The sequence below is a fragment of the Lolium perenne genome, chromosome 7, assembly GCF_019359855.2.
Source record: "Lolium perenne isolate Kyuss_39 chromosome 7, Kyuss_2.0, whole genome shotgun sequence".
Taxonomy (NCBI): Eukaryota; Viridiplantae; Streptophyta; class Magnoliopsida; order Poales; family Poaceae; genus Lolium; species Lolium perenne.
The window spans coordinates 67881018-67894853 of NC_067250.2; the positions used below are offsets into that span (position 1 = coordinate 67881018).

A 13836-nucleotide genomic window follows, 5' to 3' on the forward strand; every position below is an offset into this window, starting at 1 on the left:
TCGACTCGTACCGCCTCGTGCGATGATAGTGCCCTTTCCAGGGAAGCAAATTTGGTGCACATGAGCTCCAGTGCTCTTAGTTTTCAAAATATTAAAAAACTGTATTTCTGCGTTTCAAAAAATTATCACATTTATTCCATGAATGCATACACATGTTTTGAATATTCTTGCAAATTTTCGCTAGAAATTGCATTGTATTTTGAGCTACAGGAAAAAAACAAATTTGTGGCTACGTATAGAGGTATATATTTGTCAGAAATTTGTCTTTTTTGTATAGCTTAAAATATAACATATTTTTCTCCAAAATTTCTACCGTACCTTCAGAATATTTATATGTATGTGGGTATTTAATTTCATATTTTTTTTAAATCCAAAAAATATGATTTTTTAAAATCAGGAGTATTGGTGTGCCAAATACACTTTTCGCCTTTCCAGCTTTAGATTCCGTTGTTTTTTTTTTGTCACCCGATCCCAAATGTTCCACATCGAGTATATCCGCTGGACAAAATCTGGAGTGCGACTGTGTGTGTGTGCGCGCGCGCGCGCATAATATGACTGTTGACCGAGTCCACACAGCAACTCGGCGAGCTACCAGTAATCAGTGGTAGTACATCGCCGTGGGGTCTTCGCTCTGTTTCCGCCATTTGTTTGATTGACTCCGCCGGTCGTCTCCCCGCTTCCGGCCAGCGCCCCGTTCACACTGCTCGTTCACACCATTGTTGACCCCCGAAAGAAAATTCAGCTCAGCCACCACTCTCTTTGGAGGAGCGTACAGGTGTGCTAGTCCTCAGTCCGAGCTGGTCCGAGCTGAGCAGCACATTTGTCCGTCGTTCTCGCCGCAGGCTCAAACTCCCAACCCTCAGCTCAACACAGCACGTTTGTCTGAGCTGTGCTGGCCGGGGACCGGTGTAGGGCGGCTAATGGGAGCGGCCATTCCGGGCGTGACTCTGTGAGGACTGCGTTTCTTTCCCACGACAGGTATGGTTCTTGCTTGCTGCTCCGCTCTTAGTTTGTTTCTTCGACCTACATTTTACTACTAGTTGCCCTGCAAAATCTGTTTCTGTCTGGCTAGCAAATGCGGATTTTGTAATGTATGTTTCCGTTTTGGTGATGGCAGACAAGCCTAGGTATTCCAGGGAATGAGAGGGGAGTATCTTTGATTCTTATTACCCCCTGGATACAAGCTCAGAGTTGCAACCTCTCCGTCAGGGAACTGGCTGGTGTATGGCGGCTAATGTGGGCAGCATTTTTGTGAGCATTGCACTGCTTTCCAATTTCCAATGCCAGGTATTATCGATCTCTCATTACCTCTTCCCGTCTCCGATTGTTAGGCCTGAATGCGTGTAACTTACACTTGCAAACAGTCTACCACTTATCCACCTGCAGTTAATTTTAGTAGTTTACTAGATAGTTACCCTGCAGAATCTGTTATCCTCGATCAAAAAGTACCTTTTTTCTGAGGGGAAAGCTTAGGTTCTTTTTCATGTATCTGCCGTTTGTGGTAATTGCAGTTAGAACTAGGTATCTGCGTTAGGTGTTCTTTCTTGTCCAGAACCATCCTTGAATTATCTTTGAATCCTTTGGATATATTTTCTCACCGAAGAAAACTCTTACCCGTTGCTGCAGAGGGAAGCATAGAGAGCAACTCAGGGCCTGACACTTGCAATTTCAGTCAGGGAGCAAACATATGGCAGACGACAGGCAGTCCGAGGTCAGCATTGATGTGGGCAGCACCGCAGATAGCCAGGGACCAGGGAATAATTTAGGTGAAGGCAGAAATGATGAGTTTGGCATGGGTAATGGCAGCACCAGGCAAGTTTCCATCAATGGATCGTCTAGACCGAGTAGCCATGGATCCGGCACCAAAGACGATTTTTTGCTCTTGTGGAGACTGCGTAAATATCTGGTACTGCTTGGAGTCCTAGCTGTTGGCGTGACATACAATGCTGGATTAACACCACCAGGGGGTTTCTGGACACTAAACAAGGACGGCCATCATGCTGGTGACCCTATCCTGCGCGACGGCTACTCTAAACGATACAATGCATTCTTTTACTGCAATGCAACAGCTTTCGCTGCATCTCTTGTCTTGATCATCTTGCTTCTCAGTAAGAGTGTGACAAAGAAGGTGATATGGCTCCGCTCAATGCAATTGACCATGATAATTGATCTATTCAGCCTGCTGGGGGCCTATGCTGCTGGAAGCTGCAGGGCAGTCAAGTCATCCATTTACATCTGGATTCTAGTCTTTGCAGTTTTCTTATATATTGGGATTCATATCCTTGTGCCCACAAAAGTTATTCCAGAAGCATTGACAGTGAAGCTGCTGACAGCCCTAGATAGAATTCTAACCAAATTGGGTGTCCCTGACAGGCAAGTGATCAGCCAGAGAGACGTCGAGGAGGCTCGCAAGTTCATTTTGATGCTTGTGACTTTTGCTGCTACTATCACATACCAAGCAGGATTGAATCCACCGGGTGGCGTTTGGGCTGAAAATGAGCATGGTTCTAGCATACATTTGGCAGTTCCTTCTTACAAGCATCACCCAGCTACTTCTGTTCTCCGAAGTAACTATCTTCGTCGTTACAATATATTTATCAGTTTCAATTCGACCTCCTTCGTGGCATCTTTGGTCATAGTCATATTGCTTCTGAGCCCGGAATTGAGTGGACATGGAATAAGGACCAAGGCAGTGATTGTGTGTGTGGTAGCTGACCTAGTGTGCCTGATCGTTGCGTATGCTGCCGGATGCTGCAGAGATGTAGCTACATCATTCTATGTGGTGTTTATTATCGTCATAGTTTTGGCATCCTTTACAATTTTAGCTGCAACCTTTGTGTACGGACCTGTAGCAAATTTGCTAAAAAAGGTCAAATCAAACTGCCTCTGGTGCATGGATGTACTGGGCAGGGAACTCTCGTTGAACAACAGATGGAGCAATGCAGAGCAGGGGGGTCCTCTTGCTAGCAGAGAAGATGCAGCAACAGAAGCTAATACCCCTGAATCACAAGACCATCCTGCAGACAATCAGCAAGTCCCAGATATCACAGAGGGCGAGAATAGTGAGGAGCATGCACCTGCAGACAATCAACAAATTTCTGATATTGAGGAGGCTAAGTCCAACTCCCAGCACTCATCAAGGAACACCCAGCAATCAGCAAGTGTCGAGGATGTTGTGTTCAACCTGGAGTGTCAGTCTGGAGATGACCCACTTTGTGCAAATATGAAGGAGGAGGATGTGTCCAGCTCACAACATCCATCAGGGAACTGTCAACATTCAGAGAATACCGAGGATGTTCTGCCTAACCTGGAGTATGGGTCTACAAACTGCCAGCAAGTTGCAAATGTGGAGGTGACTAGATCTAGCAGAGAGCAAGAGTATCCATCACCTGAACCACAAGACCAGCCAGTGGACAACCAGCATGTTGCAAATATGAGGCAGCAATCTTCAACTGATGATCACAATATGTCTGTTCTTTCAGTTGAACAAACTATGTCTCTCAGTCACAGTAGTAATGGAGAGACTAGTCACCATGACAAAGTGGAGGAAGGGCTTTCTGCTCCTATGGAAGACAGTGGTAATGTGGGCTCTGCTGAACTAGGCATTCCAGTTGAAAACAATAACCATCAGACTGAGATGGGTGATAGTAATCCCCATCTTGCACATTTTGAGAATGGCCATACTAACAGCATTCAAGAAGAACCCACTCAAAATGCTGATGACCAAACTGAGAAGCATCTGAAGAAGACCCGCACATCTCTATTGCTTCTGGCCATTCTTGCAGTATCTCTAGCGTACCAGTCAGGTCTGAATCCACCAGGCGGTTTCTGGTCAAGAAGTGAAGATCACCATTCAGCTGCCGATCGCATACTCGAGGACAATTACCATCGCCGCTTTATCACATTCTTCTATCTCAATGCCGGCGCCTTTATGGTATCGATTATCATAATCATGATGCTGCTGAACAAGATGATGAGCAAGATGGTAATGAAACGGCGTGTGTTGCCAGGGATGATGATAGTGGTCCTACTTTCCCTGACTGGAGCTTTTGCTACGGGGAGCTGCAGGGAGGCAAAAAAGCAATATTTCATATTAGTGTCCGTATGCATTGTCCTTGCTTATGTTATTCTTCATGTCCTAATAGCAATACGCGTAATACCTAGAGACTGGAGAAGCCATTTGTGGCCAGTGCCGAGTCAACCAGGTCACGATAACACAGGGGATGATACCAGGGAGAAGGAGTTGGATCGAAGGCGCAGTCTGCTATTGACCCTTGCTATTTTAGCTGTGACTGTCACATACCAAGCTGGCATGAACCCTCCAGGAGGTGTATGGTCTGATGACAAGGATGTTACTGGCAGACCAGGCAACCCGATCCTTCAGGATACCCATCGGAAACACTATGATGTGTTCTACTACTCAAATTCAGTTTCATTCGTCTCGTCAGTGGTTGTCACAATATTACTTGTTAATAAGGAATCCTGTGAGCATGGAATCAAGTCGTATGCGCTGCGTGTTTGTTTGGTGGTGGGCTTGCTTGGCCTCCTCATTGCCTATGTTGCAGGAAGTTGCAGAAATATTAAACAGGCCATTTATCTGTTCGTCATTGCTATAGCGGTTCTGGTCTCCCTTTTTATTCAGGTCCTACTCTCTTCGACACTAGGAGAACCACTGGCCCAGTTTATATCATTTCTGCAAAGCTTTCTATCTCGAAGAGATGTTGAACAAAATATGACTTCTTCCGGGAGTCCAGAAGCTTCAGACTCCGAGAAAATAGTGAGAAAGAGACACAAGTACCTGATGCTTCTTGCCATCTTAGCAGCATCGATCGCATACCAGGCTGGTATGAACCCACCTGGTGGATTGTGGTCTGACGATGAACGCCATATGGCAGGCAATCCCATCCTTCATGACATTAACCACCAACGGTACAAGATATTCTTCTGCTTCAATTCTTTCGCGTTCATGGCATCCATCGTCGTCATCATGCTTCTGCTGAGTAAATCTGTCAGGAAGAATGACGTGCCACTTGAGGTGCTCCACTTGATCACGATACTGAACCTGCTGGCTCTTATGACAGCTTTTGCTGCGGGAAGCTGCCGCCATTTGACGACTTCAGTGTATGTCTATGGGCTGGTCGTGGGTGCTCTGGTATACCTTGTGCTTCTGGTTGTTTTGTTAAGGGGAATCGCAAAATATCTGAAGCAGCGACAGCGGATTGGGCTTTGCTCCTGGGGACATCTTGATCATGCTTCAAGAACAAACACGACTGCGGTACCCGAACCTGGACTACAAGTTTGAAGCTCCCCTTTTAGAAGAACTCTATTTAGTTAATTAGACATCTGTTTTTCTGTATTGTCTGCAGCCATTTGGCGTCAGCATTATCTGCACTTCCAGACTGTGTTGAACGCTACTGGAGTACTGGTGATCCTGCCTGTTGTATGCTCTTGGAAATCATTTCAGTGTTAATGTACTTGTCATGTTAATAGAGTAACAAGCTGGGAATCAGGTTTTTCTTCATCATTGGTTTGGTGCATACCACTGTCACTCTTTTTTTGTTTTTTGTAAAACCGGTGTATGCCGAGAAACTGTCCTGACAATTTTGAGCTTTATCCTGAAACAAAAGTCCGTGTTCCTCCATCCATCTTTCTGTCTTGTTCAATGCTGTTGCGTTTTTATTCCTTTAACTTCAGGTATGAACTGCAGGGTCATTTCTGAGATGATCTCATCTAAGAAAAGTTTGTCTTTATTTCTGTGTAAGCTAGAGTAGATGCTGGCACGATCAGGCTTTGCAATACACTAACATTGTGAATACTGTCCTTGTCTATTTATTTAGGTTGCGTCGAAATTGAAGGTGGTGTTTTGACTCATAGGTGCATATGAACCTATTATATATAAATGTAAAAAAGAAAATTTTAAAATGTAAAAAAAACAGAAAGAAAAATCCGCGTCTGCATCGGACATTCTGTGTTAGTCCACAGGATTTTAGTGAAAAAGAACATTTTACGTGGCATGTTACATAGGACGCAAAAAGGGTTATTTTTTGCCAAAAACTTGTGTGCGAACATAGATGGAATTTTTTTCTAAACTTTTTGATATTTTAAAATATATTTTCCTCTTCAAACAATGGGTTCATATGCACCTATGAGGCGAATTGAATTTCCAGTTGAACTTTACGATAACGACGAACTCTCTTTGGAAATTCACTTGTGGGCCCAGGAGACCCACTGAAGTCGCCGATCTGGATGCCACCGTGGCCGCCGGCGAGGAAGTTTTCCGACCTGAGGTCATGGAGCCCACGGCTTGGGCTAGCGGCGCCACGTGGGGCTCGAGAAGACTGTCAAATTTTGCATGAAGATCTGCATGTCTTAGCTTTGAATGAGCTGTGAACGAAATAGAAATAGTTGTTACTTGAGTTGATAATGACTTTGTGTCGGTTTGCTAGAGTCTATAAATTGGACCGGTACCATGTATTAGTTTGGTAAAACTCATCGCTAATTCCATCTATCCAAACAACCACTAAAGATGATATCAGAAACCTATATTACTGCTTAAAAGCGAATCTAGGCTAACAAAAAAATATAAAATACTAACTTAGCTAATTCATCACCGCTAAACCAGGCCACGGCGGGCTAGGCACCTAGCCGAAACAGTGCATCGTATAAACAAAGTTGATTTCGACGACTTTTATATAAAAAAAATATGCACACGGTGAGGTAAAATTTTATTTCAGTGTTTTTTGACATTCTATAATGCGATTTCACACAATGAGATAATATGCACACGGTGAGCCGAATTAGAGTTCCGTCTATCATATCCGTTTAAATCGAGCGGAGCTACAGTACGAACGTGTGGCCATTAATTGACGTCCGAGGTTTCCTTCCACCAGTACAACTGCACACTGCACACTGCACACTGGCCGCGCTGTCCGGAAAAGCGTGATAGAAAGACGTCGATGGAGCGGCCGTATCCACGGCCGACGGCGCTCCGCCGTCGCCGTGCACGCTGTTCTGGCCGTTGTCGCGACGAATGATGATGGTGGGGCGGAACGGGCGAACTGCCCACCGTGCCTGCGGCCTGCCGGGCTCTGCTCCCCTCCCAGCGCAGCCGTGCCCGTCAGGTGTTCGGACCAATGCCTCCACGGGCACGGCGGTGGCCGTGCTACCGAGCGAGGCCAGTGCCTCCCAGGGTTCCTGCTGAACCCCTTGGCAGTGTCCACGGTGCGCGCAACTGCGGGGCACCGGCGCTTCACGGCGGCGCAGTGTTGTCGAGACGACAGACGTGGGAGGCGGGGGTGACTTGACGTCGGGACCCAGTGGCGGTGATGCGTTTCGCCTTTCTTGCGATGATTGACGGCCGCCGGCGTGGTCTACCTACCAGTCTCCAGTCTCAACCGTCGCACTCTACAGATTCCGTTTCACTGCCTCACAGTGCCTGCAGCCAGGTATTCCAACCCATGGTACTGCTAGTACCTAACTTGCTTATGCTGTTGTACCTCGTTTGACACCATTTCAATAATCTGGATTGCGATTGCTTGCACATTTATCAGGGTCCAACAACCAACTTGATAAGGTAGCTACCACTAGATGATAGCCTGATAGTACTAGTACTACGTTGGGGTGTTACTGCTGTGGGGTCTTGCTCTGTTCCCGCCAATTGTTTTGTTGACTTCACCGGTCGTGTCTCCCCTTTTGTTCAGCGTTCATACTCGTTTCACACCATTGTTGACTCCAGAAGAAAGCTTACGAGTGTGCTTCCCCCGTGTGGGCATCTGGATACAAGCTCATTTATCCATCGCCCTGGGTGTCACTTGTTGTGCCTGGATGTGTGTAGCTTACCGTTACCAATGGTCTACCACTTCCCCATCCACTTCAGAATCAGAATCTGTTAAGAGTCTCGACCCACAACTTACTTATCAATGTGCGTGTTTTTTGGTGACAGCAATCGGATCTAGGTATCCAGAGAAATGAGAGGGAAATATCTTTCATTTTGATTATGGCTCTGGATGCGAGCTCAAAGTTGCAACCTCGTCTATAGGGCTATATGTGAGCATTGCAACGGCTTCCTCCCTTGCCAGGTATGATCTTTTATAATCTTTTCCTGTCTTTGGTTGTTGAGGCTGGATGCGTGTAACTTACTTAGCATTGCAAATAGTCAGCCACTTATCCACTAGCAGTTAATTTTACTAGTTAGTTACTTTACATATGTGAGCATAGCTGTTGGAACTAGGTATCCAGAGAAGATAGAGTATATTTTGAATTATGGTGGAATAATGATAAAGTTCAATCATGTATATAGCTGGGTTTTTTTTTTGCGAGGGGTATATGGCTGGTATTGTTGTACATGCATTATTTCCAACATGAGAAACTGCACAAGAAATTTGTCCAGTTACGATATAACAATTGGGCTTACGGATCTGATTTTTGAAAAAACCTCTTTACACCAACCCAGTGTGAACTCCCATAGTTGACTGTGGCAGACTAAGTACAACACTAGCTCACACTTTCTTTATTAAGAAGCATGCATACACATCTAATAAATCATATGGTGTTTTTAAAATAAATAAATGATATTGAGGTTATCATTGTGGGGACCAAGCAGGCAGGGTAGCCTTTTAAACGTGCTCACTTTATGTTGTTTTCCTTTGGTTAATGGACTTCCTAGCAGCCTTCTTTGCCTTTTTCTTGTTCAAAACCATCCTTGAATTATCTTTAATCCTTCAGATATATGATCTCATCCAAGAAATTCTTACCTGTTTCTGCAGATGGAAGCATAGAGTGCAACTCAGAGCTGACCACTCTGCGGGCCCCCACGCATCTCTCTGTATTTTCCCCTGTTTCCTTTTGATGTTTTATGTGCTTCTTGTTTGGGCATTGACTTCACCAGTCTTCTCCTGCGTGTACCATTCTCACATTAGTGACATTACACCAACCTCGAAGCAGGCTGTCCAGTTGTCTGAGCTTGTGCACGTCAATCAGTCCTGATACTATGACTGAGCACGGTGCAAGCATTCAGCCACAGCTTGGTACGGCGGCCGGCAGAGAGCAGCCCGAGCCAGCCACCGAACCGATGCTGAACGGCATGGCTACATCTGAACCAGGCAATGGTCAGATGGCAGATAAAGCAGCCGACGAAGGAAACATGCAAGATGTTGAGGCAGCCATTGACATTGGCGGGGAAGGTTCTCGGAGTGGCACGCCCAGCAGGTCAGCAGCCGCCGGTAGCCCTGAATCCAGAACTGAGGCTGATTTCGAGTTCTTGTGGAGGTTGCGCAAGTATTTGCTGCTTCTGGCTGTCTTAGCTGTCAGTGTCACTTACAATGCTGGACTGAACCCGCCAGGAGGGTTTCAGATGGACAGCACTCTTCACCACAGCGCCATCCCCGGTGATCCCCTCCTTCCTGTTAAATTCTTCCGGCGATATGAAGCTTTCTTCTACTGCAATGCCACAGCCTTTGCTACTTCTCTGGTATTGATCATCTTGCTTCTGAGTAGGGGAGTGGCAAGTAAGCGTTTGTGGCTTCGCTCCATGCAGGTAACCATGATACTGGACCTTTTCAGTCTTATGGGGGCATATGCTGCAGGGAGCTGCAGAGCACTACGGTCCTCTGTTTACATACTGGTGCTAGTTTGTGCCGTGTTTGTCTATATCGGGATTCATATTCTAGTATTCATAAGGGTAGTTCCAATGTGGATTAAAGAAAAGGTACAGAAAATCCTACATCTCATTCTAGAGAAGCTGCATGGCATGCTAAATCATATAAAGCAGATGCTATCAATTTGCCCTGTCTCTGGCGTTGGCGAGCAAAGGAACAGCGGAGATGAGGAAGAAGAAATCGAAGAGGCTCGCAAGTTCATACTGATGCTTGCGACTTTTGCTGCCACTATCACATATCAAGCTGGGATGAATCCACCTGGTGGCTTTTGGGGTGTAAATGTTCATGGCTACCGCCCAGGTACTTTTGTTCTCCGCAGACACAACCTCCTCCGCTTTAATATATTTACGTGTTGCAATGCCACTTCTTTTGTGGCATCTTTGGTCACTGTCATACTGCTTCTGAGCACGGAGTTAAGCATGCATGGGATAAGGACCAAAGCGCTATTTGTGTGCGTGATAGCTGATCTGTTTGGTCTCATTGGCGCTTATGCTTCAGGGAGCAGCAGGAATGTTGCAACATCATTGTCGGTGGTACTCATTGTTATTGTGGTTCTAATCTGTGTTCTGGTCCTTGTTATGTTTCTTCAATCCGAAACTGCAACATTTTGGATAGATAAGGAGCTGAAGCCAGCAGTTAATAAGTTTCTGAGTATGCTGTCATGGGGACGGGACAGTCACCTATCTAATTTGAAGCAAAATGATTCTCAGAAAACTCACCAGCAAGGTACAGAGCTCGATTCTCAACGAACTCAACCAGAGGACACTGAGCTAGATTCTCCGCGAACTCAGCATCAAGACACGGAGCTTGATTGTCAGCATACTACCCAGCAAGAGACAGAGCTTGATTCTCAGCGAACTCACCAGCAAGACACAGAGCTTGATTCTCAGCGAACCCAGCAAGATAGAGAACTTGGTTCAAAGAGAAGTCAGCAGCAATATACAGAGCATTCAAGTCGAGATACAGAAGTAAATGGTGGCGTGTCCAATTTGCAGTCCTGCTCTGCTGACAGTAATCTTGTATCAACTGGAGATGTGAGATCTGCATCAGCCAGTGATTTGAATAGCATGGAGGAAAATAACCCCAGTGTGCTAAACCAGTCTCATGATTGGAGTGAGCAAGCTGTTGAAACTGTATGCTCATCATCGACAGATGCCCTAACTACCGAGGAAATTCACACACACAACATCGAAGTACAATTTGCTGGCAGTCAACAGATTGCAATACCCATGGGACCATCTTCACCAAGTGATAGTGGAAAGCCCATCCATGGTATTCTGCCATTGCAGGGCTCGGTGGACCAGAATGCAGCATCTGGTGACCTCAGGATGGAGAAATCCTCTGAGGAGCAACTTATATTACCCAGAAGCCATGGGGATGCTGCAGAAAATCATGCTCAGCCAATGTCCAGTCACCATATTGGTGTAGAGAATGGTGGTGAAATTAAACTAGAGATTGGCGGCACTGAGAATGGTCAAGCTGCACAACATGAAGAGAAAAGTAGTGATTGTAGCTATAGAAATCCAGAGGATGTTCTTCTGAAGAAGTCACGGACTTATCTATTGCTCCTTGCAATTCTTGCAGTGTCTTTGACATATCAAGCTGGTCTAAATCCACCAGGTGGTTTCTGGACATCAAATGTGAGTGATCACTCGGCTGGTGACCCCATTCTTGAGGATAATTACCATAAGAGATACCTTGCTTTCTTTTATTTCAATGCCACTGCATTTGCAGCCTCCCTTGTCATTATCCTTATGCTCCTGAGTAGAAAGATGAGCAACAGGGTTATAAAACGCCGCGCAGTACAGACAGCAATGATAACTGACATGCTTGCGCTGATGGGGGCTTTTGTTGTTGGGAGCTGCAGGGAGAAAACAAAATCTATTTACATATCAGTTGTGATATTTCCTGTTGTTGCATATGTTTCTCTCCATGTTTTAGTATCGAGGCATATAATCCCTGGATGGAAAGAATGTGTTTCCAAAAGGATAATCCCTGGATGGAAAGACTGTGTACTGCCAAAATCACCTCAGACAGATAAGAAGTCCAGAGATGCCATGGAGAAGGACTTGGAGCGAAGGCGTAATTTGCTCTTGATTCTTGCTATTCTGGCAGCAACTGTCACGTACCAAGCTGGCCTGAACCCTCCAGGAGGCATTTGGCCTGATGAGCACAGTAAGGGTGGCCGGCCAGGAAATCCAGTTCTACAAGACAGCCACCCAAGGCGGTATGATGTTTTCTACTACTCGAACAGTGTCTCATTTGTGTCATCTGTGGCTGTCATCATACTTCTTGTTAACAGAGAATCATGTGAGCATGGGATCAAGTCATATGCACTACGTGTGTGCTTGATAGCGGGATTGCTCGGCCTCCTAGTTGCTTATTCTGCAGGAAGCTGCAGGAAAGTAAAGTCGGTAATTTATCTCATTGTCATTGCTGCTGCAGTTCTGATATGTCTTGCAGTCCAAGTTCTTGTGCTCTCATCAACACAAGGTGCATTAGAAGGGCCACTGACCTGGTTAAGGACATGGTTGCGGAAGATTTTTCATCTAAAGACTGATTCCGGTGTACCGCTGGATAGTTCAGAAGAGTCAAACAAGAAGAATAATGCTCCTGGTTCAGCCCCCAGATCAACGATAAGAAGGAAAGGAAGAGACAGAAGTACTTGATGCTGCTTGCGATTCTTGCTGCATCCATTGCGTACCAAGCTGGTCTAAACCCACCTGGTGGCTTCTGGCCAGATGACACCTCGAGCGGTTACAAGGCTGGTAACCCGGTGCTTAAAGACATAAACTACAGGCGCTACCTGGTATTCTTTGTCTTCAATTCGATCTCTTTCATGTCATCTATTGCCGTTGTCCTACTTCTGCTGAGTAAATCTGTGAGAAAGAAGAAGGTTCCGCTCCAAGCACTGCACGTCATCATGATACTAGACCTGTTGGCTCTGATGACAGCTTATGCAGCTGGAAGTTGCAGAAAGTTCAGGACTTCAATATTTGTCTTGGTGGTAGTATGTTGCGTGGTGGTGTACCTTCTGGTTGTTATTATTTTGTCAAGTGGTATAGCAAAATGGCTGAAGAAAAAGAAAGGAAGGTGGCTTCCTTGCTGGGGATGTCCTAGCCATGACACTGCAACGGACACAATGCCACCTGTGCGGGATGTTTGAACATCGTTCTTCTTTGCCATTGTAATGTCTATTGTACTTGGAATGGGAACTGTGAGTGTGTAAGTGTCTAAGTTGTATGTTTGGCTTATGCCTTCTATTAGCTAGACAAATGATTATGGTCTTTGTTCTTGAATTAATATGCATCAATGTTTAGTTAGAGGAGAAGTCTTCAGGCATCTCCTATGATATGAAAGTATGGTGTGGATGTGGAGGTTGGACACGAGTAGAATCATGTCTTGTCTGTAGCGGGTTGGTTTGATGAAGAAAGATTGGAACTCCTAACTTTCTTGTGCTTCGGTGAAGTCCAAGTAAGAAGGGTGGGCTTGGCGCAGTGGTAGAGTATCTCGGTTCGAATCAGCTTTGCATAAACAACCAACGGAAAGGCTGCCTACAAATTTCTTTCCCCAGCAAATGAACTAGATATTGCTGCAAGATCAGGTTTGCGCAAATGTCTACCTACTTCTATCATTCTTCTTGATATATTTATTGGTTCACATTGGAAACCGGTCGCCTATATGTATCTTGAGAAGAACAGCATCACTAGGTTCTGTGAGTTATGATAAGATCTTTATTCATTGTTATTCCAGTTATCATTCATCCCTGTTATTTAGTAAGCAAATAGGGTATGCCCCTTCAAAATGGCAAATGACTATATTTTATTTGAATAATCTCTGCCTTCAATGTCTCTTCAACCAATATTGGATTCGAATTATAGCTTTTATAAGTTGCATTACATTTGTAAGACAGGAATGGACTAGAGGGGTTCATCTCCAATATGGTTACGTATGTGACATTAACAGTTTTGGCCATCACCGGAGCAAAACTGGAAGCTTGCTAACTTACACGATTGATTGCATCTGACATGAGTAATTACATATTTTATCTCTATATACTATATATGCATGTGGAAAAGCTATGTACACTACACGGACTCTGGGACCAAACCGAACTTTTTGTAATACATATGTGATGGAAAATGCATTGCAAAGTCATAAAACTTTGGCGTTGTTAAAA

At 45.1% G+C, this 13836-nt stretch overlaps 1 protein-coding gene and 1 non-coding gene across 3 annotated transcripts; both read left to right on the forward strand.

The window, feature by feature from the left end:
• Nucleotides 1-467: 467 nt before the first annotated feature.
• On the forward strand, nucleotides 468-5524 carry LOC127317190 (uncharacterized). Of its 2 annotated transcripts, XM_051347713.2 has the most exons (4): nucleotides 468-978; nucleotides 1118-1287; nucleotides 1627-4929; nucleotides 5082-5524. In XM_051347713.2, exons 3-4 carry the CDS (start codon nucleotides 1688-1690, stop codon nucleotides 5245-5247), a joined length of 3408 nt encoding a protein of 1135 aa, XP_051203673.1. In that variant the 5' UTR covers nucleotides 468-978; nucleotides 1118-1287; nucleotides 1627-1687; the 3' UTR covers nucleotides 5248-5524. The 2 variants fall into 2 exon arrangements, with proteins under 2 accessions (XP_051203673.1, XP_051203671.1); XM_051347711.2 differs by having other exon boundaries at nucleotides 472-978; nucleotides 1627-5524.
• Nucleotides 5525-7917: 2393 nt separating this feature from the next.
• LOC127317189 (uncharacterized) lies at nucleotides 7918-12950 on the forward strand. The gene is made up of 2 exons (XR_011749814.1): nucleotides 7918-8078; nucleotides 8766-12950. It is a non-coding gene; the product is annotated as an uncharacterized protein (transcript).
• The last annotated feature ends 886 nt before the right edge of the window (nucleotides 12951-13836 follow it).